Source organism: Halyomorpha halys, unplaced genomic scaffold (assembly GCF_000696795.3).
Source record: "Halyomorpha halys isolate HHAL.00 unplaced genomic scaffold, Hhal_1.1 Scaffold287.1, whole genome shotgun sequence".
In the NCBI taxonomy this organism is placed as follows: Eukaryota; Metazoa; Arthropoda; class Insecta; order Hemiptera; family Pentatomidae; genus Halyomorpha; species Halyomorpha halys.
Window position 1 is genome coordinate 1,055,241 of NW_027111053.1, and position 12,505 is coordinate 1,067,745.

The 12,505-nt window shown below is 29.9% G+C and overlaps 1 protein-coding gene across 3 annotated transcripts in view; it reads left to right on the forward strand.

Annotated features, from left to right (window-relative positions):
- nonC (serine/threonine-protein kinase Smg1) overlaps positions 1-12,505 on the forward strand; it is a 141,216-nt gene that overhangs the window by 36,690 nt on the left and 92,021 nt on the right. For all 3 annotated transcript variants that reach the window (XM_014420723.2, XM_014420721.2, XM_014420722.2), the window contains 14 exons: positions 338-549; positions 4,033-4,192; positions 4,266-4,406; positions 4,984-5,195; positions 5,541-5,764; positions 6,380-6,576; positions 6,780-6,866; positions 6,970-7,149; positions 7,877-8,168; positions 8,679-8,860; positions 10,024-10,251; positions 10,996-11,080; positions 11,165-11,477; positions 11,971-12,200. In XM_014420723.2, the coding sequence (XP_014276209.1) occupies positions 338-549; positions 4,033-4,192; positions 4,266-4,406; positions 4,984-5,195; positions 5,541-5,764; positions 6,380-6,576; positions 6,780-6,866; positions 6,970-7,149; positions 7,877-8,168; positions 8,679-8,860; positions 10,024-10,251; positions 10,996-11,080; positions 11,165-11,477; positions 11,971-12,200 (2,743 nt within the window). The remainder of the gene's footprint in view (positions 1-337; positions 550-4,032; positions 4,193-4,265; positions 4,407-4,983; positions 5,196-5,540; positions 5,765-6,379; positions 6,577-6,779; positions 6,867-6,969; positions 7,150-7,876; positions 8,169-8,678; positions 8,861-10,023; positions 10,252-10,995; positions 11,081-11,164; positions 11,478-11,970; positions 12,201-12,505) is intronic.

Genomic DNA, 12,505 nt, shown 5'->3' on the forward strand with positions numbered 1-12,505 from the left:
TATGGTCCGGGTGCGGTCAAGAAAAACTCAAATAGTAGAAATATACTAATTTAATGAGCCAACGTTTCGCCCCACGTTGCAGGGCTTCTTCAGGGCTATTTTGACGGCAGTCAAAATAATTAAGTTTGATACTATTTAAAAATAGAATTACAATGATTAACAATCAGTCGTACTGTAGAAAAAAAAATGTTAAATGGTTATATTTAGATTCTTAACAAAAGATAAATTGAAATCAATGTTTTTAAAAAGATTATAGTTTTATTATATTAATTTTAAAAAATACATAATTACCAATTTAAATTTTTTATTTTTGTTAAACCTATTTTTGGTTTTTTAGAAGTATATACAGCCTCAGAATGTGAAAGCTATCCACCTGTTTGATGAAGGTGAATTTACTGCTGCAAAAGAACTCCTCAATTGGAAGTGTCCTAACAAAGGTTTGATTGATAGTCGACCGAGTTGGGACTACTGTAATATTTTAAATGAAATGAATTTCTCGTTAATGAACATTGGCATTACCATGACTGATATAGAACCAAGTGCATTAGAGTAAGTATGTAGAATGCTTCTTTTTTTGTTAGTTTACTTAACAAAATATATTCTTTCAATTTTAATTCTTAATGACAAAATTTATCTAGATCATCTAGACCTTTCTGTTAACCTCTCCTCCTAAGTTCTTTCTGAAAAATTATATTGTTTCCATTTTTTTGTTTAAAGCTTTCCCCAAGTTGAACTTGACATTGAGAAATAATTTAAATTTGCAATTAGGTTAAATCAATCATTAGATTATGACAAATGCAGAAAAAATTTAAATTGCTCTTAGTCCGTGTAGTTAAAAACTATAAACTACTTTTGCAATGAAATTGTAAATTACAATTTAGAACTTTAATATGTATATATTTTTGCGTTTGCGGGCCACATTTAAAATTAGTATTTATCATTTTTAACGATAGATATCATACATGAAATAATAAAACATTGTTGTTATAATACAATTTATTAAAATAACAAAATAAAATGAAAAAAATAGGTTCAACATTATAATTAAATCGTGAAATTTGGAATTATTACAAACTGCGAAAGTTAAATAGCAACACCGAAATCAATGAGACACCTGAGCTTGAATTTGGGAAACTAATCCATCGATGTTTGGATTAATTCCATTGATACAAAGATGTAAAGAATTTTCCAAATTATCGTCAGTCAACCTTGAACGATGTTTTGATTTATTAACTTTCATTATTGAAAAGAACTGTTCGCATTTATGAGTACTACACACAAATCAATCTTGCAAATTTTCTAAGCTGCAGAAAATGATCTTCTTCGATGTATTTTTTGTAGAAATCACACAACTTCATGTCTTCAAATTTAGATTTTAGGAGTGAGATTTCTTGTATCTTGATTAACTCCATTTGCAAGTGTATAGGAGCATTTTGTACATTGTCTTCCATGTTTTTGAAATTGCTAAATCTGTTCGCAAATTGCTCTGATAGTAACTTGAATTCTTCAGCATAAGCAATATTTTCATGAGCAGAGAGCATGGTGAAATGGTAACTGTTACCAGACAGCATCTGGTAACGTCTGTGCCTCCCACAAGGGGATTTTGTTCTGAAACACTTTCAAAACGGCTGTACAAATCATTTATTAACTGTCCTTGTTTTTGAAGTATCAAATCATAAATCAGCCTGTAAGGTCCACCAGAAATGGTAAATCACATATCCATTTTGTGTACTCAATTCAGAAAGTGGTTTATCTTTTATTTGGATAAAATCTGCTATCTCATTTCTAAGCTCGTTCAACCATTTCAGAATTTTCCTTTTGCATAGCTATCTGACTTCACAATGTTACGTTGTCATATTCAGCTGATATTTCGTCCAAAAACGCCTTGAACTGATGGTTGAGCCCTTGGGATTGAATAAAATTGATACTTGTTTTTACTAATACATTCATTACATTCTGGAGTCGAATGGACTTATAACACAAGTTCTGTTGGTGGATAATGCAATGAAGGACTATCAAATCATCTTTTTTCACATTTAATTCAGTCTCTTTTACATTCTAAATTCCGATGAAACCTTTAGGTAAGCCGACCATCTGTGCATACCCCAACTAATTTTGACCATGGCAAGCCAAAACTTGTGAATACTTTTTGAACTTCATTAAAGATGTCCTCTCCTGTAGTGGTTCCTTTTAGCGGCTGTAAAGCAAGCAATTCCTAAGTAACAGTGAACTCTTTATCAACACCTCGAATAAATATAGCCAGTTGTTCGGACAAATTGGTGCTCTCGTCTAATGCTATAGAAAATGATTCAAAACCAGCCATACAGTCAGTCAATGTTGTTTTTATATCATTAGCCATCATTTCTATACGTTGGACAACAGTTCGTCTTAACAAACTAATTTTTCCAAATTCATTTTTCTTTTCAGGACACAAAACACTGCAAACTTCTAACATACATTCCTTGATAAATTCTCCTTTGGCAAATGGTTTTAATGACTTTGCCAATTTTGAACTAACTATAAAACTAGTTTTCACAACATTATTATGTTGTGTTCTTTGTTTATACATTTGCTGCTGCGGTAAGCTTCTAGATTTTGTCTTTTCTTATTTGTCCTGTCAGTGAGTGCAGCATAGGATACTTAGTTGAGTAATGCCACTTTATATTGAATTCTTTCATCACTGAAACGGATTCATTACACAGCAAACAAATAGGCAATTGTGCAAGATAAAAAAGAATTCTTCAGTCCATTTTTCTTGAAATTGGTGACCCTCTGCATCTACTTTTCATTTCTTTCCACCAGACATCATTTTCGTTTACTTTTCATTCAATAAACTTAGTAACAAAATATAATTAATAAGCACTCAAGATTCACACAAAGTCACAAAGCAAAATTACAGCACTAGCAGTTCGCTAGGATATCGCTTGTCGAAGTTATCACCTCGGTAGCTCAAATAGAACTGTCAAATACCGGTCAGAACTCAAATAGCGGGTCATCCACTCGCTTACATAAGCAAACTGAAGGAATGATCTAGAATCGTCTAGTGTAGAACAATTGAGAAGCAATAATCTTAATAATCTTTTGTTTTGTCGTCTCTTTGATGATTGCCGCCACTCGATTTGCTCGCTAGATTCGATTTGAACTTGATTCTGTGAGTATGAGTAAGTTGGGTAATATTTTTTTTTAATTGGGTTTTTCAAAATGTCTCATGGGCCAGATACGGCCCACATGCCAGGGGTTGTCCATATATGGTCTAAAGTATTATATCTGAAATCCTAGGTTAATTTAATGTTATTTAAACAGCATGTAGATTTTAAACAGGACTACTTTTGGTAGTAACAAATTTGATTGTAGTCTGTTTTGTAAAGAAAAATGGTGTATGTTTTGGGAAAAAGTTATTAGACCTTTTCCAATATGGGCACAACTGTTGGCTGCATTTGGGGGGAAGAGTAGAGTAGAGTAGAGTGCATTTTGGAACGGAAAGTTGTACTGGTCATGTCCCTGCCAGCACTGACCTATTACAATTATACAAATACAGTATCGACCACAAATGGCTTATGAAACATTTTGATCAGGTTCTATCATTTTTTCAACCACAGAAAACTCGTGCTACTTAAAAGAAGAAATAATCAATTTATATTTTTTAGGGGAAAAAAATATATATAGTAGTAAATATGGACTGCTTGGGGTTAGGTATGAAAATTAGGACTGCTTTCTGAAAAAAAGTAAGGTCTTATCTTCACTATGGTTTGAGGCATAAATTGTAATGAAATTTATAATTTTTATTCTTAGAACATTTTAGAATAAAATTCATTTTAAATTTTGAAAATAAATGTATTATCAAATCACTTATTTTATTACTTCCATATGTATAAAAAATAGCTACAATGTTGGGTTCCTTGGATGCTTTTCTACAAAAATCTATATTTATCTATACTTTCAAAAAACTAATTTTAGGTTCACTTTAGAAAAGAGCAACTAGAGTTAACCATTTAAAGATATGTTGATTAAAAAAGATTTTTTTGTTTTCAGTTCATGCTGTTTAGATACTATTAAAAAGTACAAAACGATTGCTGAAACAATAATGGAAGATTGCGTTAGAGATGCTCCTTCAGAGGTTTTGCACAAAGCCACTCTCATGAAGTATATTGCTCACTCATTAGAATTCAAACAGAATTTTATCGATTCACCTGTAAGTGGAATGATTTGTTTCCTATATACCGTAATCACATGAACTTGTCTTGATCTCAGTATCTCTTTTTCAGATTTATGGATGTGAATACAAGATATGGAAAAGTAATATCAAGTCACCAGTCATGGAGCAAGCTCTGTGGTGGTGTCTTACTCTTGACACAATTCAGAATAAAATAAGCAAAAGCCAGAGTATGCAGCTATTTACTCTTGAGGTTAATTCTTAGCTTTTACTTTTATTTCAATATTCGCTATCCATTGTTTGTTAAACCTACTAATTTCATTTACTAGTTTTTTTTTAAATTACTGAAATATCATCTTATAGTTAATCAAGGGTAAATTTTCTATTAGCTAGAGGATTTATTGGTCTGGAAAATGGTAAACATTCTGGAATTTTTTTGTCATTTACTTTTTGTGTATACATTCTTATGTTGAAAGATAAATTAATCAACAAATATTGGCAATACAGAAAAATAATGTTCAAATATAATTCTGTGTTCTAAATTTGTTTTAATTTATATGAGAACACTTTTAAATCTTTCATATTCAACTACAATGCAGTATAACTTTATAATCTCATTTCTATGCTATTGTTTATACCAGTACAATTGTTTTCAATGTACCATAATGGTTTATAATTTAGTTTCTAGTGAAATGCTATTGATTCCTTTATTCCGTTTCTTGAATCATTCAACAATAATGTTACTAGTAGTTGTTTTGAGCTTTATGTTGAATTATTGTAATATAAATTAATATGTTTCAATATTTAAAACCCTGTTAACTTTCATATAGGTGGCCAAGGTTGCTCGCAAAGAAGGTAATTATAAATTTGCAGATAAAACTTTAAAGGAACACCTTCATCTCCTCGGCCTCAGAGATAAGAAATGCAGTAAGACTCTCATTGACCTCACAAATAATTACATGGAAACTTGGGGAAATGCTGAGAAACAATGGACCATAGAAAACACAAATGCTTTGAGAGAGTTGACAAATCTTTTAATTAGGTATTAGTTTTGTGTTGATGATTTAATTTTAATTCAGTTTTTTAATTTTGTGTAGTTCAGACATACTTTATTACCTGGATAATTTTATTATCTTGTAACATTAATGATTTAAAATTGAATTCATGGATTGTCTTTGAATGAAATATCTTAATAAAAATAGTTGAATACAACTATGTGTCTATAATTTTCAACTATTTTTTGTTTCTTCTTGACCCTACCTCTAACCATCTCTTTCATATTCACTTATGATCAATCATTTATATATAAAGGTAATTTTATAAAATTACCTATTATATTATTATATATTATCTCATTAATTGAATGAAATGTTGTTTTTTATTTCAGTACTGGAACTAAAGGAAAGGGTATAGAACTTTGTTCCTTTACTGCTCTTGGACTGTCTGGAAAAAATTCTGTAGACTACCGATATATCAGTGCGAGTATGCTTAGAAAATTGTCTTCTTGGATTTGTGAGGTGCCTTCATCAACCTTCATAAATTCTTACCTTCAAGAGCTGCTGGAGTTGGAGGCTGCTCGTGAAATACCATCATTTATTGCTGATCTATCTTGTAATGATTATTTTTTAATAATCTTAAAGTTAATAGTTTACATATAGTATTGTTTTATTATTATAAAGTTAAACTATCTCTACAATCTATTTCTTAATTTTTGCGTATATCAATATGTTTAACACTTTCATTAAAATTGAAACATACCGGTTTCCTATTTCTTAAATTTTTAAAATATCAATTATTAACTCTTATATCATAATTTTCAGTTGAAACATTTTTTTTTTTTAAATTTAAGGAGTCTCTGTACATATTTTTCTTAATACCATGCTTATGATTTTATAGGAGTGTATCAGCTAAATGATATTTAATATTTATAGTCATCTGCTCTGTAGTGTTACCCTGCTATTTTTGACAAAAATTGGCCCAAAGATAACTGAAGAGCCAACTGATGATTATTTAGAAATATATTAGCTAATGTTGATAGCACATGGGGTCATCATTTTTACTTCAGGAATTTGAAATTTGGCATTCATTAGATTGTTTTATTCCCTCTTCAATATTAACAAATATGAAAGAGTAAAAAAAAAAGAAGATAATAATGCTGTATAGCATAAGTTAACATTCAATTTATTGTTAAAAATTAAAAAGATTTCTTTATTTGTTTGATTTTAGGTTGTCCTATCATTCCAAATGGAGCTATTTCAGTTGAGGATTCGTTAGTTGGACGGCTATTGAGATTGTCTATTCTTACATATCCTTCGATGTGCAAGTCATGGGAGCGATTGGCAAGCTGGTCATATACTTGTGCTCTTAACTGTCTCAGTAGAATACACGAAGGGCTTCCTCCTGAGGACATCACTGCTGTCCGAGTTAGTTTGTACAAATCATTTTAATACTTATACCTTCTAATTTCAGTTTGAATTTAAAATATTACTTATTAAAAATATTTGTGCTAGGTATAATAAAGTTTCTTGTTTTATCTATTTGAGATATCTTCTTACTTTTTAGTTGGTATTGTTAGATCAATATTACTTACATTGATGTATTATTATTAATTCTGTTTTTGTTTTAGGCCAACCTTCCTTCTGGAATTGATCATGCCAAAGTTTTTTCTATTTTAACTACAAGCAATGTACGAAAAGATTCTGAAGATATTGAGGTAATCAATGGAGTTTATTTTCTTATTTTAATTAAATTAAATTAATAATCGTGTAGATTATTATTATTATTATATAATTTAATTCTCAAATATATGTTACTAGGGTGATGCTATGTCTGGAGAGGTAGTTGAAAAGCAATTGAAAGAGCTTGGTGCTTTAAACGAAGAACAAATTGAAAAGTTGTTAGCAGTCTGGAGGAAGGTGCATTTACAAGTGTATAACCATTTCCGATTATCTGCATATGCATACTTCAAGTATATTGAAATTTCAGAATACCATGAGGTAGGGAAATCAATCTCAATCTTATAAAAAATATTTATTATAAAAGTGAAATATTAAATTATTTTTGTTATAAATATATCACCTGTTTGGTTTTTTATGTATTAACTGCTTTCCTTGAGTGAAGGATAGTACTAATCAATGTCCACAAAAACTTTTTTCTCTATATGATTGATAAGATTGAGCATAATCCTTTTATGATATTTCTTTTTTGACAGTCTGACAGATAAAAATGGTGTGGCTCATATTATATAATATTTGCTTTTAATGATCAGATTGTGAAAAACAACAGGTTGTAAAATAATGCAATAATCAAACATGTTCAAACCTGTTAAAGAAATTTAGAGAAAGTGAACAAACATATAATAAATAGTAAAATTATTTGTTTAATTATTTAGCTGATTATTTTACAGTTCATCATGTTTTAATGAGATTTTTTAAAATTTTATTAGGAAGAAAAATGTAGCAAAATATAACAAAAACACAAATATACTTTATTAGCTCTTAGCAAATTTTCAAATATATATCAACTATAAAACTAATGTGTAAGGCTTTGTCTGAAATGTGCAATTAAAAGATTATTTTAACTCTTATTAATATTACCAACCCAAAAGAAATATTAACTGTGTAACTAATACCACTTAATGAAACCATAGCTTTAAATTCTCTATCATTTTTTTATTTTGAAGTTTGAAGCAATTAAATGAAATGAAATGTTTGCTATTTTCAGGAAAATAATAAGATCGTGACAGCTACCCTACGACTATTGAGGCTTATAGTGAAGCATGCTGCTGAGGTCCAGGGCGTCGTTGAGGCTGGCCTCAGTGGTTCTCCGAACTCACCATGGACTGCTATTGTTCCTCAGCTTTTCTCGAGGCTTAACCATCCAGAGCCATATGTTCGTAAGAGAGTCTCTGAGCTGCTGTCCAGAATTGGTTTAGATTCGCCTCATCTCATCATTTTCCCAGCTGTAGTAGGTTCTCATACTGGAGCCTCGACCATCAAGGATATGCCTACTACAAGTGAGTTTTTAATATTTTCTACAAATACTTATTTATTGTAAATTTATTAAGTTAATGTTGCTAAAAATTAATTTTTTAAGGAATAATCCTTTCTTTGAATACATTGTAAGAACTCCTATCTAGGCAACCCCTATAGCAGGGTGCCATTAGTATAATGACACTGTGATGGCACTAGTTTGAAACTCTTCTTCTATAAGGCAATCTAAGAGTTGCTCCATAGCTCCTTTATATAATATAATCATGTTGCATTAAAAGTGAATTTTGATTTAAAATCACTGTCAAGTATTTAACCCACTCCCCCCTGTGTTATAAATCGGTCTTTGTATATGTTGTTGAAAATCTATTTCTAAGAATATGTTCACCTGTATAATTTTATAGAAATATTAATTTTAATTTAAAGGATATTGTCAATAGTTTCGTGTTTCAGTTATTTTAACTCTGGGTTTATTTTTTTATGGAAAATAATTTTGGTACTTGATTCTTGTTTGATATTTTAATTGCAATTTACAGAATTATTTCGGGTCAGTAAGAAATTCGATCATGAATGTGATGATGGAGATGATGAAGAAGAGGAAGAAGATGAAAATGATGAAGATGATGAAACAAATGATGATGATTTGAAAAATTCAAATGAAAGGGCTGCTTGCTTAGAAAACAGTTTCCTTGGAATCCTTGATACTCTGTCGAAGAAGGTAACTTTTCTCTCTCTTATCATCATTACTAAATATTTGCTGTAACTCAGTCAACTATAGTTATTACAGTTTTAATTACTTTTATTCGTTTTTATAAAATGCCTTTAGTCATGAATCTGAGTTATAACATATATATTAAGTAGAATGAAATATTAAAAAAAAATTATTCTAGGACAAGATAACAATAAGTTGTACAAAAAATAAAAACTATTTGACTATTACAACAAACAAAGAACTATTGCTTAAAAATATAAAGAAATATTTATCAATTATCAAAAATAAATATAAACAAAATGGAGAAAGGTGAAATAATACTTGTTATTTGCCATTAAATGCACATAAAAAAAAAAAAAAAATGAATTCATATCATCATATATTTAAATAAGAAAATATAATTGAAAAGAAATCTATGTTCAAAACCATAAATTAGATACATACTATAATTTTTTAAACATAATAATGCAAATGACAAAATGAACTTAAGTAGGAATCAAGAAATTCTTCTGCTATACTAGATGAGACGCAATACTAAATTAAGCTGCATGAAATAAAGCGTGTCTGAGTAATTTGACCAATGGCAACTCTTGCTGTACAATGTATCTTATCATTCACTGATGTTGGATTTGAAATCCTATACCGGTTGTTTCACAGTTTGTGTTTATAAAAGAAAGATTTCTTAGACCAATTATTTTAATTGCTGCACTGTTCTTAAATGGAACTTATTATCGATAAAATTTATGTGATGAATATGTATGATATTAATTTCATAACATGAATACTAGGCAATTAGGGATGGTTGACATTGCCAACTACTGGCAGTTTAAAGGCTTAGCCGATTGAGTCTTCACTGTGATGGGACAAAGAGTGGCAAAAAAACTACCCACTTCATCTCTAGTTAGCTTCTATAAAACTTTATGGAAGTGACAAATTATTTGTTCATATTCATCGAATATAGTTGAGCGAATACTGCACTAATAATTCATGACTTAATGGGTTTTATTGGATATATCTATTAAAGTTTATCTGCTATTCAATATGTAGTATATAAGTCATTGCATATTTACTTTAATGTGGTAAAGAGGCTATGCAATATTTTTTCCTCCTTAATAGTTTCACAATAGCTGTGTTCATGAATTTTAAAAATGGCTAAAAATGTTTCTTAGTATGGAGAACAAATTGCTCAAGTGAAGATGCTAGTGAGTGAGCTTCGGAGGATCACCCTGCTGTGGGATGAACTGTGGTTGGGTGCCCTCAATCAACATCAGGCAGATATCTCGAGGAGATTCATGCAGCTTCAGGCTGAGGTGAAGCTGACAGACTCTAACAGCCACCTTCCGCAAGGAGTTAGGGATCACCTTGTTGCTGAGAAGCATCGGCTCATACTCAAACCTGTGAGTTAATGTTTTAAAAATTTTACTGGCCATCAGAGGATGGTTAAGATTGATTCATACTATGTATATTGTTTCTCGTAGATAGTCATTCAAAGTACATTTAATTAAATTTCAGTGTGTCACATACAGTTCAGTTTCCTTTTCTTTTACATAAGTAAATTTAATTAAAAAATATTAATTTGTATTTAATAATATTTTATGTTAACCGAACATATTTTGTGAATTTTTCCTATTAAATTGAATGAATTTTCCTTCACCTGAAATAAATTTCATATAGAAGTACATATTGTTGAGTTCTATTATTGTAATGATTATATCAATGGTCATAATTGTTGTCATCTTTTGGTTATTTGATGAATTGGTTTAGCTAGTTGAGTGTTTTTGCTTATAACTGAAATAAAATAAAAAATTGAAATTTAAGTTCTCACACTGACAACTATATATCTCAATTCTGAACTTATGAAGAAATTTCTGATGAAAATTCATATCTATTTTTTAAATATATATATATATATGTATATATAGTTGACCGTTAAAATTTAAATATATGAAGATGGTCAGGGTTGCGGTCAAAAAGAGAACAAATAGTTTATAACTATTTATTCTTTTTTTAACCACAACCCTGACCTTCTTCATATATATATTTTTTAAAATTTAAATAGATTGAAAATAAAAATAAATAAATGATCAGTTGATATTTCAAGATTGTTGTTATTACTGAAATAATTTGAATTTGGTTTTTAGTTACTGTTTGTTCTGGAGCAGCTACATGCAATAACATCAGTAACACCTGAGACACCTCATGAACGAAAGTTCCAGGAAAAATTTGGTTAGTATCTATAACTTGAGCATTACACATTATCTTTATAAACATGTCATGAGATTTATTTTTGTAATATTTTGATTATTTTAGGTAAAGAGATCGAAGAGGTTTTAAAAAGATTGCGTGAACCTTCGAATCCCCGATTACCATCAGAATCTTGGAATGCCCTCAAGTCCCTTCAGACTAAGCTTCAACAAAGTAGTCTTGCGGTGTCTTCCAGATCAGCTCCACCATTATCAATGACTGATATTTCACCACCTTTGGCTGCTCTTAAGCAGTCGGTGATCGCAATGCCGGGGCTCAGGGTTCCTGTAACCATACAAACAATAGAAAATAATGTTGCTGTCCTACCAACAAAAACAAAACCCAAGAAGTTAGTCTTTAATGGTTCTGATGGAAAACAGTAAGTAATATGATAAGTTGTTGTGTACTATTAGTGACTGAAATGTATGGTTACTATTATAATTCAGTCTAATTAATTACTCGTTCTGATTATGATATATTTAATGAAGACCAGTTATGAAAAATGTTTAGTTTACTGTATACTGCCTTATTATGTATCACATATTTTTAAATAAAAAAAGTTAAGGCACTGATCTGGAAAATAATAACAAAAATATCAATTTTTTTTTATTCATGGATAAGGTAACATCAGGGTAATGATGTGAAAAAAGATAAGTCAATCGGCAGGATGATAGCTTCGCAAGTTGTGATTTTTTCATTTGATTTTTAAAATATCCATATTTTTTTTTTTAATAACTGTCACCGATAAAACTTTTTTTTTGTTACCTATTTTTTTTTCCATATCAATTCTTCAATTTCCTAGAAATAAATTACTATTAAATAAAGTACTATGTTCCTAATAAATGTCTGACCTGAACTCTGTTGATTTGTAGGTATACGTACCTATTTAAAGGGCTGGAGGATTTACATTTGGATGAAAGGATTATGCAGCTATTGTCTATAGCTAACTCAATGCTGAGAGAAGAGCGCCTTAAGGCCAGGCACTACTCGGTCATACCACTTGGTCCTCGCTCTGGTCTTATCAGCTGGGTTGAAAATGTTACTCCTATCTTCACTCTTTATAAAAAGTGGCAACATAGAGAAGCCACTTCCAATGATCAAGGTGTGTTAATTGGTTATGAATAAAATATCTACTTAATGATTTTTATGTACATGTACTTCATGATTTTTCTATGGAAAAAATAGTTTAACATTGAAATTTGTTGAGCTTGATAATTATTAAATTGCTATAAAGGTAATTAATATTAAACTCCAAAGTAAATATAGACATTTTGTTTATACATCTATTCTTAGCCAAGACATATAAAATATAATATATATGTGAATGTTTAATTATTACTAATGTACGGCTGTGAAGTCTGGGGAGCGGCATCCTTCACGAAAAGGAAAAAACTACAATCTTTTCAA